This window comes from Oryzias latipes, chromosome 9 (genome assembly GCF_002234675.1).
Source record: "Oryzias latipes chromosome 9, ASM223467v1".
Lineage (NCBI taxonomy): Eukaryota > Metazoa > Chordata > Actinopteri > Beloniformes > Adrianichthyidae > Oryzias > Oryzias latipes.
The window spans coordinates 6,585,411-6,601,424 of record NC_019867.2 but is presented as its reverse complement, the minus strand read 5'-3'; the positions used below and the strand labels follow the sequence as shown (position 1 = coordinate 6,601,424).

General features: G+C 39.8%; 1 protein-coding gene across 3 annotated transcripts in view; it reads left to right on the top strand.

The window, feature by feature from the left end:
* LOC101156981 (glycerol-3-phosphate acyltransferase 2, mitochondrial) overlaps positions 1-16,014 on the top strand; it is a 40,752-nt gene that overhangs the window by 17,907 nt on the left and 6,831 nt on the right. For 2 of the 3 annotated variants that reach the window (XM_011478919.3, XM_011478920.3), the window contains exons 12-19: positions 1,938-2,020; positions 4,658-4,779; positions 4,878-4,948; positions 5,217-5,377; positions 5,478-5,581; positions 9,787-9,971; positions 10,428-10,505; positions 10,963-11,085. In XM_011478919.3, the coding sequence (XP_011477221.1) occupies positions 1,938-2,020; positions 4,658-4,779; positions 4,878-4,948; positions 5,217-5,377; positions 5,478-5,581; positions 9,787-9,971; positions 10,428-10,505; positions 10,963-11,085 (927 nt within the window). The other variant, XM_020705771.2, reaches the window with a different exon arrangement.

Here is a 16,014-nt window from a genome sequence, read left to right as displayed (position 1 = left end):
TGCTTTCTCTTTTGGTCTTTTTCAAGATTGTTTTTCAATTCTGTTCTGAGCCAAGAGATTAATCCTTACTGTGCAAGAAGTTTTTAAATACCTGCTTTGACATGAATGTTCCTTTTCTTTAAACTGCAGATACCATTATCATATGATTGCGCAGACCTTTACGTCTTATTACCCCTTTAAAAGGTGACAGTTAAAGTTGTGATATTGCTGAAATTTTTCCCCAAGTCAAATAGTTTGAAGTGGTACAAAAACTCTATTATCTTTAATTGCTTAGATGTTATCGAGTGGGGAAAAAAATATTTCAGTCAGATTTCGCTAATTATCCCACTTAAAATATAATAGGTCTGTAATGTTCCTAATAGGTACACTTTAGCTGTTGAAGACAAAATGTAAGAAATGGTGAAAATATGCATTTAATTTCTATTAACAAGCAATAATTCAGTTTCTCACAAACCAGGTACTCCTTCAAGAAGCTTTTCTATTTGTAATGGCACCTGTATGAACTGGTTATCTGTATAAAAAGACACCCCTCCACACCCTTAAACAGCCAGACTGCAACCTCTTCCTCATGACCAAGACCAAAGAGCTGTCAAAGGACACCGGGGACGAGACTGTAGACCTAAACAAGACTGGAATGAACCAATCTACAAAAGGCAAAAGCAGCTTGCTGAGAAGAGATCAACAGTTGGAGCAAATATTAGAAAAATGGAAGAAGTACAAGACCACTGACAATCACCTTCCATCTGGAGCTTTATGAAAGTTCTCACTTGGTGGGGAACAAATGATCTTTAGAACAGTGAAGAAGTCCAGGACTATACAGGGGTATCTATCAAAGACCTGAAGGGAGCTGGGACCATAGAAACAAAGATTACTGTTGGTCCCCCTGCTTTTGTCAGCACATGTCCAGGTCCATCAAACATTGTTCTGATACTATCAGGTTGATCCAAAAAAGGATTGGGAGAATGAGACTAAAGTGGAATTCTTTGGTATAAATGCCACTCGCTGTGTTTGGAGAGAAAAGAATGCCGAGTTGCATCCCAAGAACACCACACCCACTGTGAAAAAAGATCATGCTTTGGGGCCGCTTTTCTGCAAAGGGACCAGGACGACTGATCTGTATTAAGGAAATTATGGATGAATGCATGAATGGGAAGATTTTGGGAAAAAATAGTTCTCAGTGAGAACATTGAGGATGAAACATGCCTGGATCTTACAGCAGAACAATAATCCCCAAAACATCGCCCGGGCAACCAAAGAGTGCCTAAAAATCCTTTCAAGGTTCTGGAGTAGTCTCCAGTCCTCTGTGCAATAGAGAATCTGTGGAAGGAGTTGAAAGTCCATATTTTCCTGCAACAGGCCCAAAACATGCATGGAAAAATGGACCATAATTGCAATTACAGTGCAAACCTGCTGAAGACCTACAAGAAATGTTTGGACTCATCTGCAAGGATTACAATTATAAAGTACTGTGATGAACTTTTGTTATTGACAAACATTTATTTTCTTTACCACAAAACAAATAAACTCTTTAAAAACCCAACCTAGATTCTATTTTTATAATTCTGTCTCACAGTTGAACTGTATCTGTGATGAACTTGACATACCTTTCCCATCTTTTTTAAGTGGAACAACTTATAGAATGAACGCATTACTTTTTGCCTCATTGTTACTTATCGGAAGCGTTCCACTCTTCTAAACTAAAGTTTACACAAGTTTTTATTTACAGCAACATGACGTTTTGGTTGTCTTTATAGCTTCTTAAGTGTATTTAGTCATTTAAGACTGTCAAAAAGAAACAAGAGATGCGAGTTTCCCTAAAAAAAAAAAAAGACTGTCCTAAGTTTCTCTTTTATTTTGATCTCTTGACCTTGAAATCAATCTTAAAGGGTGTTGATTTTTTTGTTTTCCTGCTCTGTGAATGTTGTTTTTGTTTGCAGGAGATGTGTGAGCCAGGAAGGTGCAGGGTAGATAAATGGCTCCCTCTGCAGAACCTGTTGCTGCCTGTCATCCTGAACAGCAGGTAATCAAACCCCTTCCGCGCATACCAGCATGCATAAAAATGTGCATTCAGAATGGGAACTGATATCAGAGAGATTTGGATTTAGTTTCTGTGTCATCTGCAATGTGATAAAGTTCCTTTATCTTCAGCTTTTTAGAAGTTTTCGCTAAACCCCAAATCTGGCACAAATACAGCACAGGCTTTGATACGAGTTCCCTCCTCTTAGTTGTGGTCCAATTAGCATCAACTTTATGCAGTCTGTCAGCTGAAAAGATAACTGAAAGAAAGCAGCATCCTGCTCGATCTTTGCTCGGAATCTAATGAGGAAACTTGTTTCTCTGTTTTGTATTCAATGTCTCTGAGTTTAAAGACGACTTTGTGATAAAGATTGAATTTTCATTCAGACGGATCAGGCGGTCTGTAAACACTCGAGTTTGCCACTGACATTTTTGTTGTGTAAAACCGTCATAAGTTTAGTTTTTGAAATACTTTAATAGTGATAAAGAATAAAAGACCACCATCTATAAAAATGTTTTTGCTGTTTTCAACATGCCCTTGTAGCCTTTTTTTTTTCAAGATGACATTTTTTCTAAAATAATTTAAGATTAAAACAGTGCTGAGTATTTTTTTTTTTTATTCAAACACGATGAACAAGCAGATGGAAAAATATGCCATTTGAAAAAGCTCACTGCTCCACTCCATTCTGATACATCCACTTGCAGATAAATAGATCCATGAAGGTCTTGATTTTATCATCCGAGGTGGCATCTGGTTTCAAACTGTACAGCTGGATAGCTCCGATATTGCTCACCATTTTTGTTGCCATGCTAATGTTATCTTGGGGTTGTGAGGGACTCTAAGCTAGCAGGAGATAACATTAACAAAGGGATGATGGAATTTCGGGAAAGGCTTGCTTCTGTGCCAGCAGTCCCACCACAACTCAGAGGTGAATTTCTGATGAAACTTTCTGCAGAAACTGTCCTAGAAAACGACACAAGTTTTTGGATTTTGGCTAAAAACAACATAATTAATAATAATTAAACATAATTAAAAGATCACTGGAAAACACTTTCATCAGGTCAAAATATGATTGGAGTGGGACTTAAATGACAGTTTATTTTAGAAGAGTTTTGACAGTTTATGCTTTTACATTTCTGAATATATCTGTCCTGGATGTTCAAACCATTTTAAGAATGCAAAAACTTTTCACTCTAAGCTAGAAGCTAGAAAAAAACAGACTTGTTTTAAAATGCAAGGTTATCAGAAAGGTTTTAGGCTTTTTTTCCCCCACAAGTTTTATAGTTTTAAAATATTAACTAAACTCAAAGCCACCCATCAGAGCCCAGCAAGTCCTTTAAAAAATGTGTAATAATAAAAGACATTATGGAACAGGTCTTAACAATTTTGTTCTGTCAGTGGATACTGTCCATCCTGGAGCAAAACGGAGTGCTGCTCTGTAACTTTTAGTCCCTGACCACATCGTCTGTCCTCCAGCTTGGGTGGACTCACAGCTTTTCTTTTTTCTTTTTGGATTGTGTAGTTTTTGTTGTATGACTGCAAAAGATGTGCTCAGCGAGCAGAGAGCAAAATTCTGCCTGTGAAAACATTTCAGAAAGTCTGTGTCTGAGACGGATTATTGTTGAAAAGATTTATAGTTAAAGAGCAATGTCTAATATTAACTAATGGCGTAAAGAAGACACCAATGCAGTGTCATTAAATGAGCACAAGTATTTGTGAATTCAAAAGATTCATAAACCAACAAGAATGATTCTTTTCAGACAAAATTATGCTTTATTGTCTGTCTTTTTTACTGTTTTTACCGACTCTGTAAAAGTTTACAAAGTAAGAACTTCCAACGTTCTAAAGTCCATCCTATGATACAGAAAAACAGTTAATTAGTGTCAATTTTGATTAAAATAGAAGTTATCTTGAATTAATTGTTAAAAATTCCAAAAGGTCTTTCAAGACCCACTGAAATAAGTAAATGTATTTTGAAAAAGAGTTTATTGGTGATGTCAAATACACTGGGTGAGCCACAAGTTCTGAGCCCTCAGATACGGGGAGGGGAAGGGGGGCGGGCTTACTCTGCACCAACAGTTCCACCCACAACTCTGACGAAAATTTCTAACGTACTCCTGCCGCTTTACGAAGGCTCAAAAGATTATCAGAGTGGGTGTTTCAGGACAGGGAGGCTGAATAAAAAATAGATCTAACAGAAGTTGCCTTAATATGTATTTATGCAGTTGGTAGAAATGTAACTCCACACAATACCTGAACATTTAACTGTTTGAAATTATGTTCATCAGAGGCACACTTAAAGTCTCCCCCAACCAGTACATTGACACTTGGATATTTAATTTTAAACTCTATTGCAACTTTTACAATTTCATCCAACAATAATCTGTTTGCCAGTCTGTTATATCCATATAAATTGCAAACAATCCAAGAAAATCCTTCAATATTTAAGTTGACCCCAACCCAACGTCCCTTTAAATCAACCTTCTATTCTATGTCATCTCATGCTAAGTCTTAAATTTGATTCAAATTGGCTATAAAAAGATTCCAAGTCTTCCATTTGTCATTTATAAATCTGCAGACCACCTGTGAGATGTGGTGGGTATTTTGAAATCGACCTAACGTTTCTATTGCGTGTCTAAGGGTTGATGACATGTATGGGAAGAGGCAGATGCTGTGGCTTCTGCCTTCATTTGAATGCACACCTGAACTAAGTCCTTCTGAAAAAGACGTGTGTGTCGCCATCATCCTTCACCTCATGTTCTGTAAGTCCAGCATTGTGTAATTGTTCCTCCTTGCATATCATTAATTAGAATAACGTAGAATTAAAATTGACTCATGGTTTGTTTGTGAATCTTTCTAGCTGCAGCTTCCTGCAAGGCTGTGATGTCCACCAGTATAGTGGCCAGTCTTTTGCTTCACAGATACCGCAAGGTAAACGCGTCATCCCTGTCTTGATGTGTTTTCTTCAGAAATTTCCACCTTGTTTTTGCTGCGATCTAACTTGCCTCCGGCCCTCTAAATAACCTTTAATTCTCCAAGAGGCTCATAAACAAAATGTGTTTTTAAGCTGGTTTAGTGGAGCACGACAATGTTTTTCTGAGTCATGCACACTGGTTCAAGTTAATGTCACCAGATGGTAAATGATCGTGCTGCTAATTTTGGTATTAAACTTTTGTTTTTTTGCCTCTGTTTTCCACAGGGCGTGAGCGCTTCCACCCTATGTCTCGACGTGGCTTGGCTCACTGAGGAACTCTTGTTCAGAAACAGAGACGTCGGCTTTGGGGGAAGTTTGGTGGAAGTCGTCCACTATTCTCTCTCTCTGCTATCTCCCCACATTATCATCGCTGCTGTACCATCCAGGTTAGTTTTTCCCTCAAAAAGAAGCCCAGCAGTCCTGCACCAAGTATAAAAATGAATGCAGAATGCTCTTGGTAATCAGGGGAAGCTTTGTCTCCTTTAGAGAAGACCCTCTGATCATGTCCCATCCATCTGCTGCTGCTGCACTTCATCTCTCCCACCTGGCCCAAACAGTGACGCATGCCTTTACACTAGAATGTGTCGGAGGTGAGTTACAGTAAATTAATGTGTGGTTGAGAGAACTTTCCATCAATGTTTTAGAATAGGTAACCTCTCTGCGTTCTTCAGGCTCCTCATATCTGGGGGAGGTCTTGGCTGCTGCTCTTCTTAATGTTCTGGTGTGGGTAAAAACTTTAAGAGGCAGCCTTTTCATAACTTTGAAAAATTAATATTATAGAGTGGGGGATCGAAAGTTCTGGCACCCCAGGTAAAACGCTATATTATTGTGCATAAAGAAGCCAAGGAAAAATGGAAAAATCTTTAAAAGGTATCAAATTACAGACGAGACATTCTTGTAATATGTCCAAAAAAATTGACAGATTATATTTTTAAAAATAATGTCTTATGCATTTCAACTGCTTTTTAGATAAGTGCATGTTTTAGCTATGGTTGTATTTAGTAACTTACAATTGAGCTTAAAACTTTTTTTATTTGATAAAATAGTTTTGTTCTGATAGTTTTCCAGTTTTTCCAACAAAAAAACAAACTGTGAAATAAAAAAGAGATCAATCTGAAAGTTAAAATTCATTTTCTGGTTTAAAGGCTTTTCCATCCAGTCAACCTCCTAATTATATTCTGTTTATGTTTTCAAAGATTATAATAAACAAGCCACACATGATAACATAAACTGCTGGACTGCATCAGCAGCAACAGATAATGTTGGGTTCAGCACCCTGGTCAGCAATAAACAGACATAGTGGGTTCCCTGCTAGCAACAAAAAAAAGTGTTATTTGGAAGGAAGATGTGTCTAATAAAGATAATAATAATTAACCCAGCCTGTGGGAAGTAGAGCGCTCCGGATATGTCAATCCACAGAACTATGCTGGGATCTCTAAGTGATCCTGTGGGGAAAAGGGCGATGGAGTGTCTCGTGGAGTTCAGCTTCTCCTCCACGTTTGCCGTCTGTGCCTGAACGTGTGCTCAAACAGGGAAGTTCATGGTCAGCAGTTGCCTTTGGGTAATGTTGTCAGTAGCATAATGCATGACCTGCTTAAGCAGTTTTCTTTTAGCAAAGAATTCATTCATTGCATGGCGTAAACCATTAAAAGCAAGATGTTTAAAAATTCAGGAGTGTTGCTTTTTGTAAGTACTTTTTGTGTTGTATAATAGAATACAGCTTTTTTGTTGTTTTTTTGTTTTACACATACCGTTGCCCTACTGCATTATATAGTAAATCAGAGCCACCACTGAGAGTTGTATAGAGAGTTCAGATATCTTCACTGATGTTTGTTCTTTTGCTTTTGCTGTTTTTTTTCTTTTTTCTCCAAAGTACAGGTTTCATTAGCTGGAGTTTCAATAATGCATAGGGATGTTTTATTTAATACACGTCTCTCCAGCAGAATCCGCAATATTTATCATTAATATATGCTAAGTATCTAATGGCAGTGTCCTAACCTTACCAGAGCTCTGTATTTACTCATCTTTTAGCCCAAAGCTATCTATCAGTTACATTATCATAGTGAAACACAGGCAGACAGAAGCCTTACCTACTGGTGGTTCGCAGCAGAGAAGAGGCTTTCCTTCCTCGAGTCATTAGGGTTGAATGATTCCCCTTCTCTGTTTTATAGGAACGTGGGCAGAGGGCTTTGTTCTGCTGAAAGCCCTGGTGTAATGTATTTACGCTCCGGTGCCAACCTCAACTTGTAACAATAAATTCACTTAATTCTCTCATCGTAATGTTTAAAGAACCGTGTAGTAAACGCCAATTAAACCGTTTTCGTGTGGCCTGATGCTAAATGCGTGCTGTTGTTTTACAAGGTTCTGTGCTTCACCAACATTTTTGAAAGACTCAAATTATTGAGTCAGGTGCACAAAGACGATGTAGGTCACCTTAAATACCCACTCCAATGAAAACTGTTTTAAACATTTTTTTTGAAAACGGAGGACATATATTAAGAAAACTAAGCTCAAAATTGCATTTTTGAGTATTTCTTTATTCAAATTATTGTGAATCAAGAGCAGACAAAACAATGCCATTTGGAAAAAGAGTGTATTTGTCGCTAGAAAATACGCTAAGCGGGCTACAAGCTCTTTGCTCCGCCCCTTTCTGATGCATCCTCTTGTAGACCAGTAGACGTATTTAAGTCTTTGTTATCCTCGCATGAGTTGGCACCTGGAACAAAAAAGTGGACGGCTGGTAGAGGTAAGATCTTAAGCCCGAGTCAGAACCCGACCGGGCACTAAATGACAATCATCACGTTCAGATCGGGTCGGGTCGGGCTTCTCTCTCGCTGACTTTTTTAATAAATATATTGTAATGGCGGCAAAGAAGCTCCTTAGGCGGCGGTTGTCAAACAGCTCTTTATTAACCCTTTATGTCAGAACGGTTACCGCACGAACCGAAAGGCACAGCCAGCTTCTTCTTAGAGTGAGAACATTCACCGAACGGACACACACTCACACACACACACAGGTAGACCCCGCCCCCTCTATCCCACCAGTCACCAGCCCACTGTTGATTGACACACACTGTGGTCCAGCAACTGGCAGAAAGAGGGGGGCGTCGGCCACCCGCAGCTCTGCGCATGAGTCGTGAATGTAATCTTCCCTCCGCAAGTCCGCATCTATTTTGTTTAGGTATCCCCGATATGGAGCAGCAAGAAGTCAAGGATAAACTTAAGGGGAACAGAGAAACTAAAAAGGCAAACAAGCACCGCCGCGGCTGCAGTATTTCTCTGCGTAGTTAAGCGAGTGCGCATCAAGATCTCTCTTTCACTCTCTTTGTCTGGCCTCTTATTCTGTGTTCCAGCGTTATTTCATTGTGCAAATGCATTTATCATGATCATAAAAATATGTAGATTATTTTAACCTTTCGGGTTTGGGTTTGCTTCGGGCTCGGGCCTGCAAATCAAGTTAATTGGTCAGGTTCTGGCCGGGTTCGGCTTTAATGCCCGCGGGCCTGTGTCGGGTCGGGCTGGATTTTTTAGGCCCGATCTTACCTCTAACGGCTGGATAGCTCATATATTGCTCACCAATTTTGTTGCACAGCTAATTTTATCTTTGGGTTGTAAGGGGCTGTAAGCTAGCGGGAGAGAGTGTAAACAAAGGGATGATGGGATATCAGCAGAGGCTTACTTCCACAACAGCAGTCCCGCCCACAACTCAGAAGGGAATTTCTATGTCCTAGAAAACCACATAGGTTTACTTGTGGGCTACATCTATATAGTATAAAGTAAAGACGGACAGCTCCATTCTTGCTTGTTTTCCAACAAACCGTGCTCTGACATGTTCTGATTGTCTGGAAACACCTTATCCAGGTAATAAGCTGTGAGCATCCATCCATCTTCAGAACCCTCTGATTCCCTTTTGGGATCACATCGCTGCTGGAGCCTACCTAGCTAGTGTTGGGTGGTGGTGGGGTACACCCTGAACAGGTCAACCAGTCTGTTGCAGGGCCACACACTCACTCACACACTCTTACAGGCACACCTAGGGGCAATTTAAAGACACCAATCAACCTAAAAAGCATGCGTTTCAACTTCAGGGAGGAAGCCGGAGTGCCCAGAGAAAACCCACCCATGCACAAGGAGAACATGCTAACCAGAATTTCAACACTTTGAGGCGAAAGCACCAACCACTACTCTGCCTTGCAGTCCACTTATAAAACCCTACTAATGCTTAGTTTGATTTACTCACAGTTTAATTTGCAACAGAAAATTGGAACCAATTCAACCTGGTGGAAAGAAAAGTAGGCGAGCAGCTCATCAGCCATCCTGTCCACTTGGTCAGCATTTTTTTTTCTTCACTTGGACATTTGATTTGATTTTTAAAAAGTAATACCCCTCAAAAATGCCTGTGACACTTTGGCTCAACATTTCTGATAGGAGTTTAAAGTGTGACAGTTAACAAAAATACCCAACTTTCCCAGCTGAGCTTTTGTCAAGAACCCAGGTCTGTAGGCTTTGTTTTCCTCTTGTAGCACTCTTTCATTGTGACATCTTTCTTTTAAAATAAAATAAGTTTCTTGTTTATCATTTGTCCGTGAAGCCGACAAAATCGGAGAAATGCTGCAATAAGGATGAGAGGTTTCCCATTACAGTTGAGCTGATGGAAGAGGTTAGCCTGGAGGGCTGTCTAAACGTGTTACTCTGTCAGACGAGGATTTGCTTTCAGCCTAAGACTTTATCAGGTGCTCTTTTTCCCAAATGCGCCTGAAGAACAAGAGCAAACAAGCGGGTGTGTTTGTTCTCAGCGTGTGCGGTGTCGGCCATGCTGCGCGAGGTGGTTTTCAGTGGCGTCAGCAGCAGGGTGAGGACTGAAGGCGTGGAGGGAGAAGAGGTCAAAGATGACATGGAGTTTGATGTGGTGCTCTGCCAGACCGAGCTGACGGAGAGAGCCTTGCAGCTTTGCCATCTCCTGCCTCCGGGCTCCATGCCAGTGAGTTTGTATTCATATCACACAAACACACACCCAGTGTGTCTCTTTCAATGGATGTTTAATGGAGCTGAACAGCCATTCATCCTGCTCTGCTGCCTGTATCTCAGGCAGAGAGGCTTTGGATCGTATTCGTGTGTGTATGTGTGTGCTTCATCACACTGACTTCAAGGGCTCAGAACCTGAGCCAGTAATACCTTTCCTTTCTGTTTACCCACCTTTCATTTCAGCAGCTACTTTTTCTTGTCTTCTTTGCTTAAAGCTTTGTTTCTAAACCCATTTCTCACCAAAAAATATCTCCCTCTGCCGGCTGGCTCTATGATCTGTGCGGCATCTCCACTGCACAGCTCATGTTCTCTGCCAGATGTATCCATCTGTACTTCAATGATAGGTGATGGACTGAAACCCTTTTAGCCTTTAATTGCATCGTACCTGAGCTTGTTTTTCGTCTCTGTGCAGCCCTGCCAGTCGTCTCAGAGTTTCGCTCTGGATGCCATCGACAGTCTGGTGCGCTGTGGTGTCCTGATCACAGAAGAAGTAAGACTTCAAAATATTCCAAACCTGTGCTTTTATTTTAAATTATTTAAAGCGGCCTTCACTTAGTGTATAAAGTCAAAAGATGCTTTCATTATTCAGAGAGGTTTTCTATACAAATGCATATTTAATGTACCCCCTACTCTGTATTTTCTGCGCTGCTGTTGATATTTTTTTGCCATAACGTGTTTGAAGTTGAATCAGTGTCAGTTGTGTCTGAGATAACGGATTGATTCTGAATTCAATCAGGGGTTTTTCAAAAGATTGAAATCGATGGTGTTTTGGGATTTGTGCTGCCGTCTGTGATTTTGGAAAAGTTCTTAATCCCCATGTGATTTTCAGCACACAAAGTAATAAAGGCGCATCTTCAGAGAAATACCACCAAAGCAGCTACAGTAATGCACCACATCATGTGCTCTAGCAAAAAAAGAAAGAAAATAAAAGAAGTGATGATTTCTAGAATCCTGCAGCTGCTCCTAAGTGCGACTTCTGGAAGAAGGAGAGTTCTCTGAAATGGACCACAACTGACGACCCGTACCACAGCGACTCCGACTGTGAGGAGCAGGACCTGTGGTCCTACAAGGTACAAAGAGCTTTTTGTTTAACTTCTGCTCCCTAAAAGGAGCATTATATTATGGGATGGAACAAAGTTTACCACACATCTACAATGTACTGTTAGTAAAAGAAAGGGATTGGGCCTTAGACTTGAAACTAACTTACATTTAAGTTTGGCTAAGACTTAACCTCTACAAGTAATACTTGAGCTTTAGCACTTATGAACACATCTCTTTTTTTTCCATTGTTTTATGTCCAACAACCTGTTTTTGAAGTTATTCTTGTCTAAATTGTGCTGGTGCAGAAACGCTCATGGCCTATTATTGTGTCTACTAGTTTTTAAAGTTACATTTTTTAATTGTGTTTTGTGACAATAAAATACTCATTAACTCAGATGTGAGCATTGACTGGACTCAGTGTGAAGTCACCCATAGAAAATGATTTCCAGCTCCAGCGAAATGAAGTCAATTCTCTCACCATTTTTTCATGATGCGTTCGCCGCCATGTTGGAGCCAGACAGTCAGAAAACAGAGATTGGACAGAATCGGTCTGAGTCATCATTTCTATGACAACCACTCTCACCTATTAGGAGTGAGCTTTTTATTTTTTTTTTTTTTTTACTTGCCATGTCCAACAGCTGAGCAAACAGATGAGAGGTGAAGGCCTCTTGTGTTGGACATATTTTACAGTTACAACATGAAGTTATGAATCTTCTGACACAAGGCCTATATTTGAATAAACCCCCTTTGTAATTTAGACCAAACTTTATTCATATTAATCGTAACCGTTTTTTGTGGGACCGGACAGAAAAGAAGAGTGGGGGGGGGGGGGTCGTATTGACTTAGACTTTCAAAAATTGATTTAGTGATTTCCTCTCAAATAGCTGCACTTAAAAACATGCCTTAACATTGAATAATTTTAAAATTGTGTTACACAGATGAATCCTACGTCCTGGATGTTAATGCAAAGTGTGAGGCTTTTCTGTCATTAATGCAACATCTTTTTTTTCTCCCCGAATTTATTTTTAATAATTGATTTGTATTTAATAATTGATTTGTTTTTAATCTTCTTTTAAATGCAACACCCCACAGCCAATGTTTTCTTAATGGGACTACCGGCTTGACACAACTGAGGTGTCTTTCATGAAGCAAAGTGGCTTTGAAATGACTCTCTCAGGATTATGATAGCATGAAACGTAACCTGTGAACACATTTCCATACCCACTCGGCCCCAGTTTGACTTTGTGGTACCTTTTCATGATTTACAGATCAGAACTTAATTAAAAATTCAATTAGCCCCTATAAAGTATTTAAAAAGGCTTGTTTTACCCAACCCCCACAGTCTGTTCCAAAACCTTAACCAACTTGAAGAGAACCAAAGATTGTTTCTTAAATGACCACTAGAGGCTGCTTCAAAAGAGAGCAATTTCCCTTCATTCAGTTTATTTATAGAGCGCCAACTTAGATCCTAACTCTGCAAAGGCGAGCATTTACTATAAGCAGTTGGGGAAAATAAAAGAGATAAAGGCACATAAATACCGATACATCAGCTATGGCACAAAAGTCTAGTAGGTTGGAAGAAGGAGGTGAGCACAAAATCAATGCAAGTACATTAGTTTACCTACCGGTACATGTTTCAAAAGTACAACTTTATACCAAAACAAACTCTTCTGCATTTTCAACTGTAGGGAGGTTTGTTTTTTATCTGTTGTTTATTTTTACTAGAGCTTTCATTTGTGCCAATTTCACTGTGAGTGATTAGATTGTTGTGTATTCACATTGGACAAAACATTGGACAAAATGGACTTTATCTGCTGATCATGGCTTTGTGAAAGTACAGAAATTCTGATGCTTTGTATCAAAAATCATTCCAGAACCTGATTTGCTCAAATATACGTGTAAAAAGAAAAAGGGGCTCCACCTAAAAACTTCAATTAAATGTAATTCAATTAGACTGTATTAGAACTGTAAGTTGAGTGTGATGAAACTTCACATGCAAATGATTTACGAGGATTGTCCGCTAAAAGCATAATACGAGCTCTCAATAAATGACTCGTGATGGTACATTTTGATCTCAGGTTTTTTTCTATATTGGAGGATTTTTGGATATGGATTAGTAAATGGACTGCAGCCGCACAGAGCCTTTTATCCTAAGCGTTTGCCTCCCACTCATCTATTTGTGCGCACACATACACACAATAGTGCTTTCATCACCTTAGTGGACTTCATATTTACCATTCCCCCCCCTGTAAAACTACCACTATGGGAGTGCTTCACTAAAAATTACCGTTGGCTCAGCCTGTTTTGGGTGGAGATGTTTAGGTGTAGGTGAGCTGAGAGTGTTTTGAAGCACTCTTATAACTTTACAAACTATAGTAGTGGACTATTTTTTTCATTGCATGTTTTGCTTTTTGTATTTTCCTTTTTTTGGTTCAGCAAAACACATCTAACAAATTTGAGAGGATGCACACATTTTCAACCCTATTGTACACGACATTTTGGGTTTACTTCATCTAGTTTTGTGTAACATTTTAAACCTATGCAGGTTCAATACATTTGCAGTCTTGTTGATTTCATCACCAGCGCCACAGTACTGGTTGCCCACAGTAGTCCAGTAAAAAACACCCACGCTGTTGTACCTCAGCTTTGTCTGTGAAACAGAGAGCCTTGCCAAAGTTTATACAACATTTCTTTCTCAACTCTCTGCATCCAGTGCACCCACTCATCATCTCCCTACACCCCTTCTCTCTTGCCATTGGGTTAGGTGTTAAATAAGGACAGAAAACACCTCCATACCAAGCAGAAAGGAAAATATTTCCTAACAGTTCCTTTACAGTTTTGCCTCAAACATTCAGTGTGCACAGGCTGCTACAAAAAAAATCTGCTGCAGATGAGGCTCAGAGATTTCTAATCCCCAAAAGAACATTATTTTAGATTAATACATTATACTTGTCCCAAAAAAAGAGCTAATTAGATTTTGTGTAGGGACAAACCCATTTAAGACCCACCCCAATGAAAATCCCATTTCTGGTGTTTATGTGTTTTTCTTTATTCAAATCGTTGGGAATCAGGAGCAGACAAAAAAAATCTCAGGTGTTACATTTAAAATTTACATTCAGCAAGCCAGAAGCTCTTGCTCTGCTCTGCCCTGCTCTGCTCTGCTCCACTCCAGTGCATCTACTTGCAGGAAAGCAGATCCATGTATGTTCTTGTTTTCCTTGTATGAGCTGACATTTAGCTGTAAACTTTACGGCTGGATATCTCTGATACTGCTCGCCATTTCTGTTGCACCACTGAAGTTAGGTTGGGGTTGTGAGGGGCTGTGAGCTAGTGGAAGAGGGCGTAAACAAAGGGATGATTGGAAATTGGGGCTGGCTTACTCTGTGCTATCAGTCCTGCCCTCAACTCTGTGGCAAATTTCTCATGAACTACTAAGTTTTTTTTAATTTTGTCTAAAAACAGCATAATCATAATTAAATTACCACTGCAAATGCTCGATAACAGATCAAAAGATGATCGGAATGGGACTTTAAATCTGTTGTTGTTAGAACTGTTTAGCATGACTTCATTGTTCTACAGAACGCACTGACCTTCTATCATATCCACGATATTAACAGAAATGCGTTTGTAAATTCACATCTCTTTGTTCTTGTTTATTCATTTAATATCCAGCTTCACGTGTCAAAAGCAACACACAGATTGTCACACATCAATCTACTGCAAGTTTTCTCTAGAAGACCACAGGAACCTGGTGCCTGAAGTCATGGTTCATGTTTCCTAGAATTATCATTAGTAGTATTGTTAAAAGGTAGAGGTTGTTTTTTGTTTTTATTTCAAATCACCTGTATCATTGTGCAACCCGACTACTGCAATATTTAATATCATGGCGCGACAGCCGAACAGAGTCAAAGAAATGACAGAACATTGTTATTTTAAAAAGTGAAGGTCGTGAGTTCAGTACATTTTTTTCAAACGAAGTCACTCTGAACATCAAACACCATGATGATGCAACCGTCTTTCAAGTGGTCCATCTCGGGAGAGATATACCAAGAGTTCTCTTTGCCGCAGATTAGACCTCTTCTGTGCTTCCCAGAGTTCAAATACCAGACAGATCTTGACATTGTGTGTTTGGAGTAGACTAGTGAATGAGGCTCTCTTGATCAAACTGGTGCACACTGAAGAAAAAAATAGGAGGATGGAAAACCAAAGAAAACATGGAAAATAACCATTGAAAGTGCGTGGCCTAGATACAAATTTTAGTTTCAGTTTATGGGGAAACGGGTTACAGGTCAGCTGTGGTTGGAAGACCCAAAGACGCTATAAAGGCCAGAGATGGTGGGAGGAGCCTGTGTGCTGGTAATCTTGTTGGACTTTTATACAGAATTAGGAGCAAAGTCAACGAACCTCGGATATGACCGGTGAACGTGTAAGCAGGAAAATTCAGATTTTCTCAGATCAGATATAAGTCGGATATGTGCATTTGCGTGTGCCATGTAAGCAGACAAATCAGATATTCCCCAGTAAATGCGAGTTGTATGTAGTCCTGAGAAGCTGTGTATCATCAGGAGTGCACAACCATCACAAAGCCCTCTCCTCTGCAGCTAACACGAGGCTACAAGCCTGGCCGCACTGCTCCTAGCATGTCAGGGTCAGAACATCTACGTTTGGTAGTTTCAGCATTGTATAGTGTAAATGCAAAAATCGGATATGTGTCACTTTTAAACGATGATGTAAGCGGGTCGTCAAAAAAATCGGATATAGTCAGAAAATCGGTTTTGGGCATCAAAACCTGAAGCGAAAATGCAGCCATAGAGAGGAGAGTGCAGGTGTGTCTTGCATTTTCTTTGAGACTTGTACGGTCATCCCAAGGGACGTCATAAAAATGCCATATGGGTGATACCGACGCACAGTGCCCTCTCACCACATTCAAGTCAATGGTGAGGTACGCGTACTGGCCC